At 46.6% G+C, this 21,903-nt stretch overlaps 1 protein-coding gene and 2 long non-coding RNA genes across 4 annotated transcripts in view; 2 read left to right on the forward strand and 1 right to left on the reverse strand.

The window, feature by feature from the left end:
• Nucleotides 1-21,903, forward strand: part of LOC144332020 (uncharacterized) — a 155,349-nt gene that overhangs the window by 99,579 nt on the left and 33,867 nt on the right. The window lies entirely within an intron of this gene.
• Nucleotides 13,004-16,445, reverse strand: LOC703642 (cystatin-S). The gene is made up of 3 exons (XM_028828112.2): nt 16,142-16,445; nt 14,458-14,571; nt 13,004-13,341 (listed from the first exon to the last, which is right to left on the reverse strand). Exons 1-3 carry the CDS (start codon nt 16,367-16,369, stop codon nt 13,258-13,260), a joined length of 426 nt encoding a protein of 141 aa, XP_028683945.2. The 5' UTR covers nt 16,370-16,445; the 3' UTR covers nt 13,004-13,257.
• LOC144332021 (uncharacterized) lies at nt 16,646-21,075 on the forward strand. Of its 2 annotated transcripts, XR_013399719.1 has the most exons (5): nt 16,649-16,943; nt 17,025-18,518; nt 19,620-19,838; nt 20,446-20,599; nt 20,711-20,969. It is a non-coding gene; the product is annotated as an uncharacterized LOC144332021 (long non-coding RNA). The 2 variants fall into 2 exon arrangements; XR_013399718.1 differs by having other exon boundaries at nt 16,646-16,943; nt 19,620-20,599; nt 20,711-21,075.

Genomic DNA, 21,903 nt, shown 5'->3' on the forward strand with positions numbered 1-21,903 from the left:
GCCTCTGAAGATGCTGCGATGGACTCGTGTTCAAGGAGATATTAGCTGTAACTTCCTTTCTTCTGATATGGTCGGGCTCATCATTAAGCTGCGATCAGCCAGAAGTGTAGCTGCGCCCCTGGGATTGAAATCAGCAGTCAATCTGGACATGCTTTTTCCATCTTCATGAAGCACCTCCCCAGTACCAACCAAATTTCTCATAAATGGAATTGATTTGAACTCAGGAAATCCTCAAATAGGCCAGAACAATTCACTAATTAAATTCATCCCCAAAACAAAAACAAAAAAAACACGAAAAAACAACCCACATGATAGGAAAAAAATTTGCAAATTATATATCTGATATAGAACTTGTATTCAGAACATATAATGAACTCTTACAACTCGAGAAGAAGGCAGGTAACCCAATTAAAAATTCTTTTAAAAAAGAAAACCAAATTTAAAAATAAAGACAACCTAATTTTTATATAACTCAAAATTGTTAAAGAAACAACCCAATTTAAAAATCCTAAAGGATTTGAATAAACATTTTTCCAAAGAAGATATGTAAATGGCCAATAAACACATAAAAAGGTGCATAACACCATTAGCTATTAGGGAAAGGCAAATCAAAACCACAATAAAAAGCAACTTCACACACTACATGGTGGGGGGCAAAGAGACAGAAAATAACAAATTGGAACCTTTATACATAGCTGATGGGAATGTAAAATGGTGCAGCTGCTTTGGAAAACAGTTTCACGAGTTTTCAAAAGATTAGACCTACCATAAGACCTAGCAACTCTACTCATATTTATGTGTCAGCTACAAATAAAAACATTAAGTTCACCAAAAATGTGCACATGAAAGTTCATAGCTTCATTATTAATAAAATCAGAAAAAAATATAAAAAGTAACTCAAATGTCCATCAACTGACAAATGGATAATCAAGATGTAGTATTAGTGTAGCCAGACAATGGAAAACAAATGGGCATAAAAAAGAATGACATGATGACCCGTGCTACCATGTGGAGCAATCTTGAAAATGTGCTAAGTGAAAGAAGTCAGCAAGCCATGCTGAAACAAGTCAGCATTCATACAATATGATTCAATTTATATGAAATACCCAGAGCAGAAAAATATATAGAGACAGACTGCAGATTAGTGGTTGTCTAGGGCGGGAGGCAATAGAAGGCAGAGTGACTGCTAATAGGAGGTTTCTTTGGAGGGATCATGAAAATGTTCTAAAATCAGACTGTAGGTCTATTTGCACAATTTTGTGAATGTACTCGGAACCACTGAATTGTATACTTTAAGTAGGTGAGGTATGTGAAAATTAAATTGTCAGTAAAGCTGTTTTAAAAAATTTCATCCCAAAGCTACATTTTACCCAAGGCAAATGTTTACTACTACTTCTCTTTCAGTCCCAAATAATTTCAAGCCATGCATTCCAGTCAAGCCTCAACAAAATTAAACAACACCACAACTTACTCCAGTTACAAGCCAGTGTGGAAATGCCCCAAACTTGACCATAAATTTGCCACCCAACCCCCATCATTCATTCCCAGGAAAAACTAAACACAAGATCAACTCCCCTTGCAAGCTGAAGTCCAAGACATTGAAGTCTAAAGAGATTACAGCCCACAATAAAATCCTTAGAGTGTACAAACGATTCTTCCCAAATTCTTATTTGGCTCATCTCAGGCTTTTAACCACTGAGATCCCCAGCCTTAGTGCATGCGTGACAGGTGACAACGCAGTGCCTGTAGCCCATTTCTCGCTGTGACTGGACGTATTTTTTAAAGGTAGAGAATCCCGAAGTGCAGTTCCTGGACCAGCAGCAGGAGCAGAGATCTCGTAAGAGATGCAAATTCTTAGGCCACACCCCAGCCTGTTGAATTAGAAACCCAGGGCGTGGCCCAAGAATGTATGTTGACAAGCTGTGAGACAAAGTAGTAAACATGAGAAGCAGTGTGTGCTCATGCCTGCCTGCAGCGAAATTTTGGAAAGGCCTTGATTCTTTCCTTGTGTTCAAGCCCCACTTGTTTCCTCTTCTTACGCAGTCCACTGCATTTTGCCCAAGGGATACCCTAAGGAAGGATAAAAATCAGTCACTTCCAGTCTGCTCAAGTGATGTGATGTTGAATAGGTCTTGTTTATTCTCTCACCCTGAGTGGGATAACTGTTTTCCATCAGAATGAGCACTGACCTGAGACGCTGGTGGCTGACTCCCCTTTGGTAGGTCCCACCTCTGCTCATCCTCTCTTATTTTCCTTGAGTTTATCAAGCACGTCCTCTTGAAGCTGAATCAAACCTGTATCTTCACCTACAGTGTCTGCGTCACCTGAGAAACCCCTAGTGGAGCTTTGATGATTTCAGGTTGGTGAAGTTGGTCAGAAGACCTGGCCTGGTTGCTAAGACTGTGGTCCTCACTCCTGGGGGCACAGAATGAGGCAGGATAAGGAAGGTTAGGGGGCCATACTGACTAATCCCCTTGTGTGAAGCCCAGTGGGCTCACTTCTCAGTGGGCTCACTTTCTCCCTCGCATGTCAGCACCTAACTCTTTTGCAGGTCAGCAGTCCTACACGATACCAGCCAACCGCCAGAGTCTTACAAGTTCCTGATACCCAATACAGCTGGGAAAGAGAACAAAAGCCCCTGGTTCATGATGTAGCTCCCCTCATCTTCAGCCAATCAGCACCAAAGCCCAAGAAGATATTAGCTACAAATTTCTACTTTGGGTTGGGGGGAGGGCTAAGAACTTCTCTGGGGTCCCACCTGTGCAACTAGGCTCAGGGTTTAGCTTATAGTGTCCTTTCCCTCATCTTAATAGTAAAAAACACATTCCTAGGTGGAGATTTTATGTGCTAATGATGCATGTGATGCATCTTAGAGCATGTTGATGCTGAGTGCCTGCACCAACCGCAGGTCCACCTTTGTGTTCTTGACCTCAACAGTATTTTATGAATGTGTATGAACAGTTCCCATAAAGGGAATCCCCCTTACAGCACTAGCTGCTGTTTCTTCTTCTGAGCAGCCCACTCTGCCGCTCAGTGTAGCTGTTGCTTTGCAGCAAACTTCTTTGCCTACTCTTACTTTGGACTTGCTCTTGAATTATTTTGTGTGGCGAAGTCAAGAACCTGAACCAACGACAATAAGAATCACCTGGATGCTTTCAATGGATGCTGGTTCACAAGCCCCATCCAGACAACTAAAGTCACATGCCCCAGGTGATTCAAATAGCTGTAGGAGGCAAACCTTCAACTGTTCTTACTGGGAGTCCTCTTAGTGCAGACCTAAGAGACTTCCTCCAGATGCCAGTAATTCCCTGGATCCTACCTGCCCCCCACTAACCCCCCAAGGTGTCATTCTGGCCTGTCCTGAGACCACTCTCCTCTTCATCAGTGAGATGCCTTTGGCCCCAGTCACTCTTTCTTTCTCTTTCTTTCTTTTTCTTTCTTTTCTTTTTCTTTCTCTCTTTCTTTCTCTTTAGTTCGTTCGTTCTTTCTCTTTCTTTTTCTTTCTTTCTTTCTTTCTTTCTTTCTTTCTTTCTTTCTTTCTTTCTTTCTTTCTTTCTTTCTTTCTTTCTTTCTTTTTCTTTCTTCCCTCCCTTCCTTCCTTCCTTCTTTCCTTCCTTCCTTCCTTCCTTCCTTCCGTCCTTCCTTCCCTCTTCTTTTTCTTCTTTCTTTTTTAGGCATAAGAATTTTGTTTCTTTTTGTTTTTATTTGCACAAATTTATGGGGCATGTGTGAAATTTTGTTGCATTTATAGAAAGGCATAGTGATTAGGTCAGGCTGTTTAGGGAGTCCATCACCAGAATACAATATATTTTTGTTTAACTATAGTCACCCTACTGTGCTATCAAATTTCAGATGTGTTTCTTCTAACTGTACATTTGTACCCTGTAGCCCACTTCTCTTCATCCTCCCCCTTCCCTGACTCACTCTTCCCAGTCTCTGATATCTATCTTTCCACTCTCTGCTTCCATGTGATCAGACTTTTTAGCTCCCACATATAAGTGAGAACATGTGATATTTGTCTTTTTGTGTCTGGCTAATTTCACTTAAGATAGTCCCAGTCAGTGTTTCTAATTCAACAATAGCTCAGGTGTCTCTCACTTTTTTAGTGCCCCCTTCAAGAGAAATTGAATCAAGGTTGGTCCTCATCTCCCTCTCTGCGAGACTTCAGAACCACAATGTGCTTTGTATCAAATTGGTCCTGGTCCTTAAATTCATAGGGAAGTCTCTCTCTTCTTGCTGAATTAGTCAGTGTGTTGATATGGTTTGGCTGTGTCCCCACCCAAATCTCATCTTAAATTGTAATCTCCATAATCCCTATGTTGAGGGAGGGACCTGGTGCGGGGTGATTGGATCATGGGGGCGGTTTTCCCCATGCTGTGTTTTTGATAGTGAGCTCTCATGCGATCTGATAGTTTTATAAGTGTTTGACAGTTTCTTCTTTACACACACTCTCTCTTGCTGCCATGTGAAGAAAGTCCTCGCTTCCTCTTCACCTTCCGCCATGGTCATAAGTTTCTTGAGGCCTCCCCAGCCATATGGAACTGTGAGTCAATTAAAACTCTTTCCTTTATAAATTACCCAGTCTCAGGTATTTCTTTATAGCAGTGTGAGAACAGACTAATACATGTATCAACTCAATTTCTCCAGAGAAACAGAGCCAACAGGATATATATACACACACACATCTATATATAGAGAGAGATTTCACCAATAGGATATATATTATGTGCACATAAATAGAAAATTATACATGTATAATATGAAATGTATACATATATATTATGTACATGTATTAAGATATATTTATTAAGAGAATGATGTGTGTGTGTGTGTGTGTGTGTGTGTATACATGTAAAGGGATTTATTTTAAGGAATTTGTTTATGGGATTGTGGGGCCTGGCAAACCCAGGATTTGTCAGGCAGGCAGGATATGTTGCAGTCTAAAACAGACTTAATTCTTCTTCTGAAAATCTCAGTTTTTGCTCTTAAGTCCTTCAACTAATTGAATGGGGTCCAGCCACATTATCTAAGGTTATTTTCTTCACTGAAAATCAACTGATTGTACATGTTAGCAATATCTACAAAATACCCTCACAGCAACACACAGGTTGGTGCTTCACCAAACAACTGGCACCATGGCCTAGCCAAGTTGACACAAAAAAATTCAGCAATCACAACTGGTTTTCCTCTCTCTTGTTTTTACTTTTTCTCTGTTCCCATTTTGAAAGTGAAACTGAAGCATGTTTTCCAAAATGTTCTCGATCCTGCTTAATTTCTCAAGCAAATATGATTCATAAGAACAGAATGTCCAAAGCATGGGCCCTTCCATTCACCTTCCCAGCCTTTAGCTTTTCAGTGATACCACTGGGATGAGAATAAATTCTCTTCATAAGAAAAGCAGGGCATGGGCAATGGAGCTCAAAGCCTCTGTGGCTGCAGCCCTTTGCTGTCATCTCCCTGGCCAGAGATGACTCACTCGGCCACACCCAGCTGCCAAGAGGCTGGGAACTGGTCTCCTGGGGGATGGTACTGGGCAAAATCACAGCTCAGTAGTTCTATTGTTGAAGAAAGGAGAGGGAACAGATGGGCCCAACTTTTATTCACTTAAGTAAAAATATGAGTGTCTCTGCTTTTGACATTCTGTAAGTTTTACTTCACTGCCCACGAAATGAAACAGAACTGACCTTATGTGAATGCAAAATGCATTCCCACTTTTTATTAAAAAGTCAAAAAAAAATAGATGCTGCTGAGAATGGAGAAATAGGAATGTGTTTACACTGTTGGTGGAAATGTAAATTAGTTCAATGACTGTGGAAGACAGTGTGGTGATTTCTCAAAGATTTAGAACCAGAAATACCATTTGACCCAGCAATCCCATTACTGGGTATATACCCAAAGGAATATAAATCACTCTATTATAAAGATACATGCACTCATGTGTTCACTGCAGCACAATAGCAAAGACATGGAGTCAACCCAAATGCCCATCAATGATAGACTGGATAAAGAATGGTACATATACGCAATGGAATACTATGCAGCCATAAAAAGGAATGAGATCATGTCCTTTGCAGGGTCATGGATGGAGCTGGAAGCCATTATCCTCAGCAAACTAATGCAGGAACAGAAAACCAAACACCTCATGTTATCACTTATAAGTGGGAGCTGAATAATGAGAACACATGGACACAAGGAGGGGAATAACACACACTGGGACCAGTTGAGGGAAGGTGGGGTGGGGAGAGCATTAGATAAAAGAGCTAATGCATTCTGGGCTTAATACCTAGGTAATGGGTTGTTAGGTGCAGCAAACCACCATGACACATGTTTACCTATGTAACAAACCTGCACATTCTACACATGTACCCTGGAACTTAAAAAATAATAATAATAATTTTTTAAAAAAGAATCTGCCCTTATGATCCAGTCACCTCCCACCAGGTCCCTTCTCCAACACTGAAGATCACAACTCAACAGGAGATTTGGGTGGGGACACAGAGCCAAACTATATCAATAATAATATAAAATCAAAAAAGGCACTCACACTATCAGCAGAATGAAAAGGCAACCCACAGAAAAGGAGAAAATATTTGCAAATTACAGATCTGACAAGTGGTTAATATGCAAAATATATAAGGAACTCCTACAACTTACCAACAAAAACTGAGCAAACAACATGACCAAAGACAGGCAATAGGCTTGAATCGATATTTCTCCAAAGAAGATACATGCGTGCATGACCAGTACACACATGAAAAGATACCTGACATCACTCATCATTAGGGAAACACAAATCAAGGCCATAGTGAGATAGCCTGTTACATCCATGAAGGTGGCTATAATTAAGGAGGCATAAAAATTAGTATTCTTTTTCACTGCTGGTAGGAATGTAAAATGGTGCAGACACTGTGGTAAACTTACAATAGTTCCTCAAATAATTAAAAATAGAATTACTGGTCACTGCCAAGATGGCCAAATAAGAACAGCTTCAGTCTGCAGCTTCCAGTGAGATTGACGCAGAGGACGGGTGATTTCTGCATTTCCAAATGAGGTACCTGGTTCATCTCATTGGGACTGGTTGGATGGGGGTGCAGCCCACAGAGAGCAAGCCAAAACAGGGCGAGGCATTGCCTCACCCAGGAAGCATAAGAAGTCAGGGGATTTCCCTTTCCTGGCCAAGGGAAACCATGACAGACTGTACCTGGAGGAACGGTACACCTCTATTCAGATACTGCACTTCTCCTATGGTCTTAGCACCCGTCAGACCAGGAGATTCCCTCCCGTGCCTGGTTCGGTGGGTCCCACACCCACAGAGCCTTGCTTACTGCTAGCACAGCAGTCTGAGATTGACCTGTGAGGCTGCAGCCTGGTGGGGGGAGTGGCATCCACCATTGCTGAGGCTTCAGTAGATAAACAAAGTGGCCAGGAACTTCGTGATGTATGCAAAAGCTTCAATAGCTGATTTGATCAAAAGGAAGAAAGGATATCAGTGATTGAAGATCAAATTAATAAAATAAAGTGAGACGACAAGATTAGAGAAAAAAGAGTGAAAAGAAAGAAAACCACGAAGAAATATGGGACTATGTGAAAATACCAAATCTACGTTTGATTGGTGTACCTGAAAGTGACAGGGAAAATGGAACCAACTTAGAAAACACTCTTCAGGATATTATCCAAGAGAGCTTCCCCAACCTAGCAAGGCAGGTCAACATTCAAATTCAGGAAATACAGAGATCACCACAAAGATACTCTTTGAGAAGAGCAACCCACATAATTGTCAGATTGACCAAGGTGGAAATGAAGGAAAAAATGTTAAGGGCAGCCAGAGAGAAAGGTTGGGTTACCCACAAAGGGAAGCCTGTCAGACTAACAGTGGATCTCCCAGCAGAAGATCAAGCCAGAAGAGAGTGGGGGCCAATATTTAACATTCTTAAAGAAAAGAATTTTCAACCCAGAATTTCATATCCAGCCAAACTAAGCTTCATAAGTGAAGGAGAAATAAAATCCTTTACAGACAAACAAATGCTGAGAGCTTTTGTCACCACCAGGCCTGCCTTACAAGAGCTCCTGGAGGAAGCACTAAACATGGAAAGGAACAACCGGTACCAGCCACTGCAAAACATGCCAAATTGTGAAGACCATCAACACTAGGAAGAAACTGCATCAATTAATGGGCAAAATAACCAGCTAACATCATAATGACAGGATCAAATTCACACATAACAATATTAACCTGAAATGTAAATGGGTTAAATGCCCCAATAAAAAGACACAGACTGGCAAATTGAATAAAGAATCAAGACCCACCAGTGTGCTGTATTCAGGAGACCCATCTCACATGCAGAGACACACATAGGCTCAAAATAAAGGGATGAAGGAAGATCTACCAAGCAAATGGAAAAAAAAAAAAAGCAGGGGTTGCAACCTTAGTCTCTGATAAAACAGACTTTAAACCAATAAAAATCGAAAGAGACAAAGAAAGTCATTACACAGTGGTAAAGGGATCAATTCAACAAGAAGAGCTAACTATCCTAAATATATATGTACCCAATGCAGGAGCACCCAGATTCATTAAGCAAGTCCTTAAAGACCTACAAAGAGACTTAGACTCCCACACAATAATAATGGGAGACTTTAACACCCCACTGTCAATATTAGACAGATCAATGAGACAGAAGGTTAACAAGGATATCCAGGACTTGAACTCAGCTCTGCACCAAGCAGACCTAATAGACATCTACAGAACTCTCCACCCCAAATCAATAAAATATACATTCTTCTCAGCATCACATGACACTTATTATAAAATTGACCACATAATTGGAAGTAAAGCACTCCTCAACAAATGTAAAAGAACAGAAATCACAACAAACTGTCTCTCAGACCACAGTGTAATCAAATTAGAACTCAGGATTAAGAAACTCACTCAAAACCACACAACTGGTATCGAACTACTGACCTCGTGATCCATCTGCCTCAGCCTCCCAAAGTGCTGGGATTACAGGCTTGAGCCACTGTGCCTTACCCAAGGTTAACATTTATATGTGAGTTTTTGATCCTATCATGACGTTGTCAGCTGGTTTCTTTGTAGTATGTATTGTGTGGTTGCTGTATAGCATCACTGAGCTATATTTAACTGTATTTTTGTAACAGTAGGTATTGTTCTCTTATTTCCATGTTTTGAACTCTCTTAAGCATCCCTTAAGGTTGGTCTAGTGGTAACAAATTTTCTCAGTAACTGCTTGTCTAGAAAATATTTTTTTCTTGTTTGCTTATGAAGCTTAGTTTGATGGGATAGGACATACTGGGTTGGAATCTATTGTCTTTAAGAATGCTGAGGTAATCCTCATGAAAATGTTCTCACTAATATGGTATGTACAATAGTGCACCATGCAGTTTGTTTTTATTTTATGTTATTTTGTTTTTAATTTTACCCAAGTGAGACCCAAGTTGATTTATTTTTATGGGAATTTAATGAGAGAGAATTTCTTGATTTTCCACATCTGTAGGGTGCAGATCTGTGCAGTGAAACTACCTACAGCAAGGATATATGCCTGTTAGGTGGCACAGACCCGAGACCCAATGGATCAGACTTGCCATTCATCCTCCTCTTGTCCTGATGAAATCTCACAGCTCCAGACAACACAGACACAAAACATTGATCGACAGTAAGATGGCTTGAAGAAATGCTTCTTTCAGGACAAATTCTTTCTGTGCATTCCATGAGGTAATCAGTATAGTATATAGCTATATATTTGCACCATTTTGAAGTCCACCACAACAGAGTTTTAAAATGCTGCGTTTAGTGAGCATTGTTAATAGAGTCTTTAAGTTCATCAATCTTAAGTCAAGAAAATTTAGAAAGTACTAAAATCTTAGCACTCACATGAAAGAAAACTGGAAGCTTTTCCAAATTAGACAACAATCAGACAAATTTGCATAATATTACCAATCTGAGTTTTGAAGCAGAAAGAAAATGTTATAAACCATGATTTTCACAAGTAGGATTGATTGTAGTATTTCATTATTTTGGATGATTATAGTATTTATCAGAATTTTAAAGTGATCAAATTTAGTGGATAACTGGTTTATCTTTCTGCTATATTTACAGAAAATTCTATTATAAAATCAATGTCATGTGATGAAGCAAATAGTGACTCAATAGTTGAGTATGAAAACATAGAATTAACTTTTTACACTGTTGTGTCAAGTAGTTAATTAATAAAAATGTTACGTTAGCAAGCAAAAAGAACACAAATTAAGGAAGGGCAAATCTGCCCCTCCATCTGCAGGGTGGATGGATGGACTGACGGGGTCAAAGCCAGTGACATCACGAGCAGGAAACCATGTTTCTCTCAAGCTGCAGGTTTGAAATGTCAAACAGCCTCTTCCTTGGCTGACGGCTGCTTTCTGACTTAATGGAAGACCTTGTTCTCTAGCGTCAGGGCTGTCGGAATCTTTGCTTATGAGTGAGAAGAACATCCCACTGCCTGGAGGATCTGGGTCCATCTTTACACAGAAGCACAGAACTACAGAGAAGGGGTTTCTGGATGGAACGTTCCACACCTGGCTGGACTTTATGGGTTCTAAGGACACAGGACCTAGGTCCACTTTTCAGACCAGACTTGACACTGGCTGCTTTACACGAAGGCCTGCCATACTCTGAGTCCATCACTACAGCCTCAAAAATCCCTCCCCACAGTCTTATAATAAGCTCTTTCTGTTGTTTTTTGAGTCATCACAGGTTTCTTGGTGTGAATTTATTCCCTTTTTGCTACAAGCCAATAATCCTGAGTCTGTTGACTGCAAAATCTGTTTTGGTGACTGATCGCACTAGGATGTATATTATTTTTCTGGAATTTGGGATGATTGTAGTATTTATCAGGACTTTAAAATGAATAATTTGTTGTGACTTATTTCCTCTTCTTAAATAAACACTAACTTTTGTGCTTAGTTTCTAATTGGCTATATTATGCCATTTTTCATGCAGATAACCCTCTGTATTATGGAAGCCTTAGACCTCACGGAACCTGGGTTGCCTGTGGTCACAGTGCTGAGAATCCACCTGCCCAAGGAGTGACTGCACTGGTTCCTGCTTCCCAGGCCTCCAATGGACTTATCCCTCCTTCCAGAGTGATTTGTCTATGCTGAAGGTGGAGTTTCTAACCTCAGTGGCTTTAGTCTTTTAGCAAGAATTTGTGACATTATTTTTGCTAAAGGAACTTTTAGAAGGGGTGCAATACTTCCAAAACATGACCCTCAGGAGCCTCCTTTACTCCAAAAACCCAGGAGTTTCCGGAAAGGGCCCAGACCCTCAGCTTGTTCCAGAAGACAAAGACCCACATGCTCACCTTCAAGCCTCCCTGCCCCCTGCTCCCCTCCGAGGGAACAGACACACAGGGAGATGGTGGAGGGAGCCTTCTACAGAGCCCGACTTCCCCCTCCACTTCCCCAGGAAGAGAGATGTCAGAAAAGTTATGGGTTTACACGAAATCACCTGTTCCATGTGTCCTTGGATGGTGGTTGCTTATGTCAAGACAGACCCTTCACCAGATAGAGAACCACGAGGATCTCCATGCAGGGAAGACTTCCCCCCTGACCACCATTCCTGGGCACCCGCTGCTCTGCTGTCAGCCCCTCTCATCCAACAGAAGCCTGAATCAGTGTGTGTGCACCCCCCAACCCCCCCGACACCGGGTGAGGCCCAGACTCAAATCTCCCCAGCTCACGACCTCCTGGGCGCTGCTTCACCTTCTTCAACCCAAAACCTTGGTTAACTCCTGTGGGGGTGGAGAGGAAATGAAGCAGATGCTCCCCACTCTCCCTGCCAGACCATCCTCCTCCTGGCTTTCTATGTGCGGCACATGGGGTGTGGGCCTCAGGGCTGTTTGGGCAGTTTCCCCTTTGTCATTTCTCCCTCAGTGTTCATGGCAGCCACCTTTGGTCAACGCAGCTCTAGGCACCGAAGACAGTTGAGAGCCCTTCCCCAGAGGCACCTGCCCTGAGGGCTGCACCCCTCTGCCCAGAAATAGCAAAGGGAAGGGCCGTGCAGGGTGGGCTAGGTCTTAGGACTGTAGCCTCTTCTTTGGAGCTCAACTAACCACTTTTCTGAAGAATGGTTTTGACACTAAGGTGATGTTATTTATTAATTAAAACATCCTTTTTGAAAACAACAAGTATCCACTGCATGTCACTTCCATTCGTGTTTTAACTTCTCCATCCCTACAAAGAAGCCCGACCTGAGTACTTGTTTTAAATCCAAGTCCAGAGAAAGGGCGGCTGGATGTGAACATGTAAAACTCTTCTAGGGCACAGCTTCCTAGCCTAGGACACAACCTCCCAGCCTGGGGCACACCCTCCCAGGATGGATGACAGCAGGCACTGCTTTCTCTGGGTGATACGCCCGTCTTTCATCTGGTTGGCATTTTTCCCAATCAATTATACACACACACACACACACACACACACACACACACACACTTTTGGACTTTGTTTCTATGTAGGGGCCTAAAGTCTCTTGTGGAAAGAACCACACATCCATTGCTATCTAGTTAGTGTCTAGGGGATTTGATGAGAGCAGCTCAGTCCCTGGAGTCTGCTCAACTCTGGAAGCACAGATGGAATCTATGGCCTGGCAAGCTCCACCGAGGCCTGGCCCCTGCCTGAGGACACAGCCAGTCCCCTCCTCCTGCTCTGACCAGGAGCTCAGACCACAGCAGCCCAGCTTCCCGGGCCAGCAGCCTGGGCCCCCTCGTCTCCCTGGTCCCCTCACCAAGGGCTGCTGCAGCTGAAGGCCTGGGTTCCCAGTCCCTGGCTGCTCTCTCCCTGTTCTGAAGCTCAGGTCTCCGAAAGTGGCAGCAGCTCCCCTGACAGACTTACTGTGGCTGCATCTGCTCCCAGGTACTCCTCTGATCCCGCACCAGCAGGACAAGGAGGCTTCATAAAGGAACTGCAGAAACCCTGCCTGTGTGCACATCCCCAGACAGCCAAGAACTTAGAGGGAGCCAATGCTACTGTTTTATTGCAGGAGATGGGGGCGTGTGCACCGCACACCAGGGCTATAAGAAGCAAGAAGGAAGGAGGGAGGGCAGAGCCCCCTGCTGAGCAACAAAGGCCTCCTGCTCCCTTCTCTGTCTTTCTCCTGGCGCAGGCGCATGGGGAGACCGCCCCCAGGGTGGAGGCCACCAGTCCAAGGGTGGGAGCACTACAGGGGGTGGGAGTAGGAGGCGGTTGGTGTGACTGGCCTGGCACAGATCCCTAGGCTTCTTGACACCTGGAATTCACCAGGGACATTTTGTCCTCCCAGGGAACTTCATAGATCTGGAAAGAGCACAACTGTTTCTGTGAAAGGGAAGAGACAGGGCCAATCAGTGTGGGTTACAGTTAAAGGGGAAGACGCCCAGGCATGAGATGTCAGAGCCTGGGTGAGGAAGACGGAGGTGAGACACTGGGCCCACACCCACCCCTGCTGAGTCCCAGAGCACCGAACTAGAATGAATAGTGACTGTTCCATCGCCCCTCCCAAGGCTCCAAGTCACCAGGTGGCATTGGGCCCTCACCCCAGCCTGCAGGGTTTCTGTCCCAGCACAGCCCTTTGAGGAGCAGCCCGTGCAAGGCCTCCGGAGCCCCAAGGGTGCAGGGCAGGGGGTGGCGACTCGCTTCCCCCAGCTCCTTCCGCCTCCAGCATCCAGGCCAGCACTAAGAGGGGCCAGAGGGAAGAGCCCAGGGCAGGGCAACTCCCCCTCAAAGAGCTGAGGCCAGGGCAAGGGTGACAAGGGGAGTGCGGCTCTCCCCTGAGTGGAGACTTCACAAGAACCAGCAGGTCCTTGGAGAGGCTGGTGTTGGGTGAGCGGGGCAGGTCCAGGGCTATGCAGCTAACAGGCCTCTAGGTCCCACTAATCTGCTTAGTGTGGCTGTGGCTGCGGGCAAGTGCCTGAGGCTGGGATTAGACAGAGCCCCTTCTCCCTGCCCAGCACCCAGCCCAGCAGCTGCTTATTCCTGTTTGACAGGCAACACCCCAAAGAAGGCAGAGTTGACCTCTCAGTAACCATTCCCAAGCTAAAGCCTTCCCAGCAAATCAAATACATCACCCCCCCTCCCTCACCACCCCATCTGCACACACATAGGCAACTATGTAAACTCACTTGGACCCCTCATCCTCATGGATCTCTGTACAAACCCCCATACTGCTCCCACACATCCACACAGGGTCACACATCTCCCTTAAACCTCCCTGCACACACTGACACATGTGTGTACACACGTGCACCTTTCCTCATGCACACCTGCATGCACACACCCCCAAGTACATGAACATGTACACTTCCATGCATACATGGCTCCCCACACGCCCACCTGCACACATACACACCCTCCAAACATGGGTAGGGCAGAGGCTGACACATACACACTCCTCTGCAGTGCATGACTGGCCTGGGACCCGCATCAGGAACGTACCTTCTGCAGTTCTGGCTGTTCATGGAAGGCACAGGTGTCCAAGTTGGGCTGGGACTTGGTACATGTGGTTCGGCCCAACTCTACATCAAGGAAGTAATTCATTCCGGCCACGACCTACACACATGAGAAAACAGGACGCACGGACAGCGCTCCCCATCAGTTTCATGCACGCACAGCACTTCACTGTGGCTGAGTCACTGGACTTGCTTGGGGCTTGGTGAGATGCCCATATGTCACCACAAGGCACACAAGTCCCCTCTTCCTGTCAGCCGGCAGTGTGCTGGGCCTCATGCCTGCTCTTAAACATTGTTTTCTCTGTGCTGGGTAAAAGGATTCATTGAATTCTGCTACCTGGGGCTCAGGGGCAAAGGAACACTAAATCTTTTCTAGGAAGGCTGTCATCTGATGACAACATTTCAGCTAACTTCCGAAAATCTCATTCCCTCCATTTAACCTAGATTTATTCCTTCATTTAAGAGTAGGAAATGAGGTGCTTCACACACAGAGATGCTTTGGCTCAATGGGGCCTCCCGGATGCCACCATTTTAGGTGTGAGATTCGAGCTACTTTTCTAAAGTCAGCAGCACACCTGCGTGTCTTACAATTGCAGACTAGAACTGAACCCTTTCCCTGCACGGGGTCTGTCCCAGACACAACGTGGCAGAGCTGTGGAGAAACCTGGGATGAGGCACTCTGAGACCAGGGTGCTAGACATTGCCGCTTGGAACCAGGAGGAACTGCTGAGATCCCTCGAGTATCAGTTTATCCATATATAAAATAGGCTTCCGGGCCAGATGGTCTGCAGTACCCTGTGCTTCACTCCAAGTTATTGTCATGCTTGAAAGGGAGGTGCAGGCCAGCGGGGACCACTGCACCAGGCAGTGCACCTTGTGTGCAGGGTGAGGGCCCCAGCTGACAGCTGCAGGAGGAGAAATGGGGCTGGTCTGGATTCCTTTGAATTTCTAAGAGGAGATGGAGGAGCTCCAAAGCCTGTGTCACTATTTGCTGCTCTGCCATGGGATGCACATCAAGCTGGGCCCAGTAGCCCTTCAAAGCTCCCTCCTGACCTGACCCCATCCAATGCTCTGTTGGGTGACTGGTGTCCTGATCTGGCTGAGGTCTAACTCTGCATCAGCTCGTAGAGGCAGGCTCAGGCATGCTCCACCCCAGCAGGGACTCAGCTGCCCTGGGCTGTAGGGGGTGGTCATCGAAACCGAGGGTGAAGGCTGCTAGCCCTAAGGGGTTGTGCCCAGGGCCGTGACTTGGGGAGGGAAGCAGGGCTCTGCAGAACAGGGAGCCAGGTTCCCATGTGGCCCCTGCCAACAGGACTCAGGGAAAAGGATAAGTCTCCTGGCCTGGGTCTCATCCTGAGCAGCATCAAGCCCACCCAGAGTCAGCACAGTCTCCACCCACATCTGCTGGACCCTGGGAAATGGCACGATCGTGTCACAGACACAGCGGCTCCTGCAGGTTAAAGGAGGCTGAGGGGACAGACAGTGGCTGCAGGGCATGGCCATGGAGCGTCCTAGGGCATGAAGACCATCAGGGGAGAGTCAGGGAAAGCTGAAAGAGTCTGAGCATTAGATCATGAATGTGTCAATGTTGATTTGCTGGGAATGCTCTTGGGAGTTGCATGACAAACCAGGCTGGAACTCAGGACCTCTCGGGCGGTGGCAGCACCCACCTGCTCTCTGGCTCGCAGCACCCGCAGTGGGCGTCTGTAGTACTCATCTTCGGTGGCCTTGTTGTACTCGCTGATGGCGAAGTGAAGGGCATGCTGTACCCACTCATCATTGAGGTCTGCGTCATAGATGCCACCTGGGATCACCCTATCCTCCTCCTCGGGGCTCCAGGCCTGGGACCCAGCCAGGGCGGCCAGCAGGAGCAGCAGGGTGCACAGGGGCTGGGCCATGGTCTCCTCAGAGGCAGAGCACAGAGCTGGAGCTGCAGGAGAGGTGAGAGCCTGAGGTGGGGAGCCCAGACCAGCAGGCAGCTGTGCATTTATCCTGCTTTGGCAGCCCAGCCCCACCCCCTCCATGCCACGCCCCTGACTCCTCCTCCTCTCTCTGCCCATCCCCTGTTTCTCCATCTCTCTTTTCACTCCCCCACCACCACAAGCTCCCACCCTGCCTAAGTTCCCCCGGCCCCTCCCAGGCCTTCTCCTCCATATCTCCCTCCTCCCCACTCCTGTCCTCACTATAGCCTCCCGGAGCCATGCCTCTCTTCCCTGGTGCTCCCAAGCTTGAGTCACTGGCGTCTCCACAGAGGTGACACTGCTCCTTTGACACTGCTCTATGAAAGCAATGTGACCTCCTGCTTACTCAGAAAAGGGAAAAATACAGGGTTTGGCCTTCGGGGTCTTCAGATATCGGGGGCATCCAGGAGCCCTTGGTCACAGTCTCTGAATCTCTGGAGCAGGGAGGTTATTTCAGAAGGTTCCAGAAGACCCTGTCCACACCCTACTATGGAGAATTTCTTTGCCAAATGTAAGGGAATTAACCTGTTTGGAAAAGGTCACTGGGTTCTCTTCTCATAACTCATTATTCAGTAAACCAACCTGTCACCAGTTACTCCCTGTGCCAGGAGGTCTAGGAGTTGAAGACGGAACCTGGATGATGAGCCATAGAGGTGACGCTGCAGAGCTGCTGCCCAACAGAGATGTGACATGAACCCAGGAGCAACTGAAAATTTCTCGTAGATGCATTTTAAAAGATAAGAATAAATGGGTGAAAGTAATGTTTAAAATATTTACTGAACCTAATATAGCCACAAGATTATTTCAGCTAATGGGAACAATTATTAATGAGATAGTTTATGTGGTTTTTTTTGTTTTGTTTTGTTTTGTAAATCTTTGAAATTCCCTGTGTATTTTTTACACTTAGCCCAGGAGTCACTTTGGACTGGCCCCATTTCAAGTGTCTGGTGGCACATGTGGCTGGTGGCTATGGAACTGCACAGTCCATTCCTACGCAGTGTGTGTAGGGGATGGTAGGTTATGATCAACAATTAGGATCAGGGAGTTATACTCACTTTGTTGAAAGTGAAATATTACAGGGGCTAGAGAGAGACCAGTGGACCCTGGTCAGGGAGGTCTCTACGAGACTGGAGAGGTTGAGAAGCCCCAGGCAGCAGGGAACAGCCAGTGCAAAGGCCCTGAGGTGGGGTTGGGCATGTCTGCTCCAAGAAAAGGAAGCTCCTGGAGGGGGTGTGAGCAGGGAAGGGAACGACCTGGATTCTCATGGTAACTGTGGGTGGGGCCGGGTGGAAGGTACACACAGAGACCCCTGGCAGGCAGTGGGGGTGTTAGGAGAGGGAGCAGCAGGCGCAGGGTGAATGTGGGAGTCCACGGGCCTCTCTTGCTTCTCTCCTAGGGAGCTATGCTTTGGGCTCCTTTCCTCTGCGCACTGCTTGGAAGACTCACCTGATATTTTAAAAATTGCCTTGAAGGAGGTAGAATTTACATACAACAAAATGCCTAATAGTATGTGCTCCACATGGAGGATTTCATAAATGCATATACCTGTGTTACCACTTTGTCCAGACCTGTGACATCTGCCTTGCCCCAGACGGTATACTCCCGCCTCTGCAGCTCACCCTCATGCCCACCCTCCCCTGGCATTCCCCATCCGGCCCTGTAGACTCCTTTGTCACCAGTCCTTGAGCTTCCCAGGAATGGAGTCCTATAGAGCGAGCCTGGGTGTGTCTTCGTCCTTTGCTCATCGTGGCTTTCCAGGGGCCCCTGAGTTACTTCATTACCAGGATTGTGAGTTCTCCTTCTCCCCAGACTGAGAGGACCTGATCAGCAGGGTGCCCTGTGGGGTGACAAAGTCCCCAGCTCGGGATGCTGCGGGCCTGGGCTGGAAAGTGACTCCAGGAGTGGGGAGGGTGGAAGGAGGCTCTGAACAGACAGCTGTTCCCTTTGTTGTCTCAACCCCACCCTCCACGCCTGAAGGTGACCCTGTGGCAAATATCCTTATGGCGAGGTGGCAGCTTGGCCAGAAACACCAGGAAATGCTGGGCCTTTGCAGGGCACCCAGAGGACTCTCCTGGGAGTGGTCGAGGTGAGTGTTGGCCAGAATCAGCCCAGACCTGCTGTGATCCTGGGGCTCAGCCATGGTTGGGGCTGGATCAGCAGGAACCCGACAGCGGGAACAGTATTACTCTTGGGTGCTCGTGTTCAGTATTAGGACAGGGGACCTTGTTACCCAAGGCCCAGTGACCATCTCACTCCACTGTGAGTCCAGCATCAGAAAAGCCATGCAGCCCAGCAGATACAGCAGGAGGCCCAGGGATGGTGGTTACTGCTGGGTGAGGGAGGGAAGGTCTTCAAACAGGGCTGCACATATGCCTCCTAGTTAGACAGGACATGGGGAGAGATTCCCAGAGAGGGAAAGAGAGGGCAGCCCCTGGCCAGGTGCTTGTGAGCAGAATGGTCATCTCCAAATGGTAGGAGTTAGTTCTCCTCTGTGGCTCCCACTTTCTCGGGAGAGCTGGGAGTCCAGACTCAGGAAGACATGCTGTGCAGAGGGTAAGCTGAATGTCAAGAATCCTGTATTTTTTTTTTTAAATCAGTGGAAGGGAGATGCAGGTAACCCAAATAGCGAGAATGTGCTGGTGGGTGGAGTGTGAGGGAGGGAGGCCAGAGTGCTGACCTGTGCCCCGTATGTGATGACACCACCAGTGGTCATCTGTCAGGATACTGGCCGGCACTGCCTGGAGGGTCAGCTGTCCTGATGCAGCAACCTCTCTAATCCCAGTAGGAAAGATACCAGTGTAGGTTGCTCTTAGGAGTAGGTACAAGTGCGATGTCCAGTAAGGAGTGATAGGAAGTGGCAGATTAGGGTAGCTGGCCAGCTGCTCCAGATGTTTGATGACCGTAGGCAAATGTTGTGTCTGTCGTGCATCTGGAGAAAGAGGCTACTTTGTAAAGCATAGTGTCTGGGAGTTCAGACCAGCAGAGATGAGCAGACTTCAGCAGCGATGTATCAACACGTTTGAAAATGATGGAGTAGCCAGGTGTGGTGGTGCACCTGTAATCCTAGCTAATTAGGAGGGTGAGTCAGGAAGATTCCTTGAGTCCAGGAGTTCCATTCCAGCCTGTGAAACAGTGAAACCCCCATCTCAAAACAATGACAGAACACTTTGTTCCCTGACTTCTATAGTCCACAGTTTTAAGGACACACTAGGAGGGGGACAGATAGCAACCATGGACTGAGGAACAAGCCTGGGGCCTCCAGCTCCCATGTAACCTGGAGGAGTCCAGCTGCCCAGGAGGGGGCATGTTTTCCTTCTGCCACGTGACGAAAGAGAAAGCTGTGTTCCCCTAGGCTGTGTGGGTGACTACTGATCCGATCATCTGAATTAGCAGGATGAGAAATTAGGTGAGTGGCAGAGGTTCTCTGTAATAAATGACCAGTAATAAGTGAACACTAAACAACACTATAATAAACAAATGACCAAGCGCAGAAAGCATCACCTAAAGGTGCAAGTGGTGAGGACAAGCTGGCCAAGAGTTGAGATTCTGCACATCTGGGTTTTGAGCAACTAACACTTTGGCCTATGGTAGGAGCTGAGACTGAGCAGCCACAGGATTTGGTGGCTTCTCAAATGGGAAGCCCAGGAGCCCCCTTTACGGAGTGCCTGGAATTCTCTGGGGTCAAGCTCGTCTCGTTCACACTCCATCGCTCCTTCTTTTCTCCCTCTCCTCAAACATGGCGGACACATGGATGTTCTAAACTGTGAGCCAATGTCGGTAACACATTTGGCTCTTCCACATCATTAGGAAGCTGTGATACTCATGGGGAAGCCAGCTGGTAGTTCCCGCAAGAAAAGGCGACAGGGCAGAGCCCAGTGCCTGAGGTCCTATTGTTTTGCACTCCATGGAGAGAAAGAGAATCCTTCCTCTCAGGGACCAGTAGATGAACAGTATTCATAGTTTTGGAATGCAAGTTAACATTTATTTTTCAAAAAGAGTATTTGTCAGTGCAGATTCAGTGACTGAAGAACTACATAGGAGTGGAGGGGAGTAGAGGCGGCCTCCGGGATCTCGGGCGGCTGGCTGCTGCAGGCAGGGATCCGTCTGACTCCCTGGGCTGCAGCCTGCAGGGGCCTGGACCCGAGGAAAACAGATGACTCTGAGGAGGTGAGTAATCTCCTTGACATCGCTGAGTGGTCAGATTTTCTTATCCTGTTTGGGTCACTGTTGGCACTTCCCTGTCACTGTTTGTGTAACCTTAAACATCAATTCCTTTAGCAAAGTGCAGTGACGGTGGAGAGTGGTTCCTGTTCCTGCTTGGAATCCTGCTAAACTCAATCACTGAGTGCTGGAGCTGGGGCCAGAGGCCATCAGGACAGCCCTGCCCTTCCTGTGACCCTGCCTGCTCTCTCCTCTTGTCACAGAGGAGCTGGATCCAGCGACAAGACTCACCTTGACCAAACCTTAGTTAGGCTCCTCTGAGCCTTCATCTCCCCTAGTCCTCAACCCTAGTCCCCCAGCCCCTACCTCCTGTTCTTGCGAGGGCTGCATTGCCCGGTTTTAGGAAAGAATCCTGCTAAGTCAGTTTAGAAAGAATCCTCCCACCCTTGTTATCTGATCACTCTCAACATCTGATCAAGTTCTTCATTCCTTAACTTTGATGTCTAAGGCTTTGTCCTGCCTTTAGCAACAATATTGTTAGGTCAGTTTATCCAGAAACTCCTACCTTTGTTGTCTCTGCTTTGATTCCCATCTATTAACCCCACCACCCTGATCCTTGGCTGTAAATCCCACTTCACCTTGTATTGAGAGTTGAGCTCATTCTCCATCTCATTGTGAGAGTCTTTACACCTATTGCAATAGTCTTGAATCATCTCTACCCAGCTCAGGCTTCAAGCAGTGAAGCTCCACATCCTCTTGCCCATAATGTCATCACTGGACATCCTGCAGGCTCCAACAATTCAGCATGTCCAGTGTTACAATCATTTTGGCCCACACCCCTGCCTCCCATCGTGTATCCCCAGTTTAGTTAATAGCCACACTATTCTCCATGGTTCTGCCCAGAGATGTAGTTGTGACCACCAGCAAGTTATTAAATCTCCCAGTGCTTCAGTCTTGCCATTTTAAAAACAGGAATACCATGATTCCCAGTATCCATGAGTTATTATGACAATGGGCTGTGTAGTAAGGTGCTGCATTACCTCATTGGCCTATGGCATCGACCAGTTATTTTGCTCACATCTGCAGTCCAGCTGGGAGTCACTGACCTGGGATGGGATTGTCTGGGCTGGCTCTGGTCCACGTCTGTCATCCTTCTCCAGGGACCAACGGCTGACATTTTTCATATTCTCATATGCCAAGAGCAGTGCACAAGAAGGCAAGCTGAATTGCACGAAAGTATTTCAAGCTTCTGGTTACTTCACACCTGCAACTCTCCCTTGGCTAAAGCAAGTCACACGGCCAGCCCAAAG

Source organism: Macaca mulatta, chromosome 10 (assembly GCF_049350105.2).
Source record: "Macaca mulatta isolate MMU2019108-1 chromosome 10, T2T-MMU8v2.0, whole genome shotgun sequence".
Taxonomy (NCBI): domain Eukaryota; kingdom Metazoa; phylum Chordata; class Mammalia; order Primates; family Cercopithecidae; genus Macaca; species Macaca mulatta.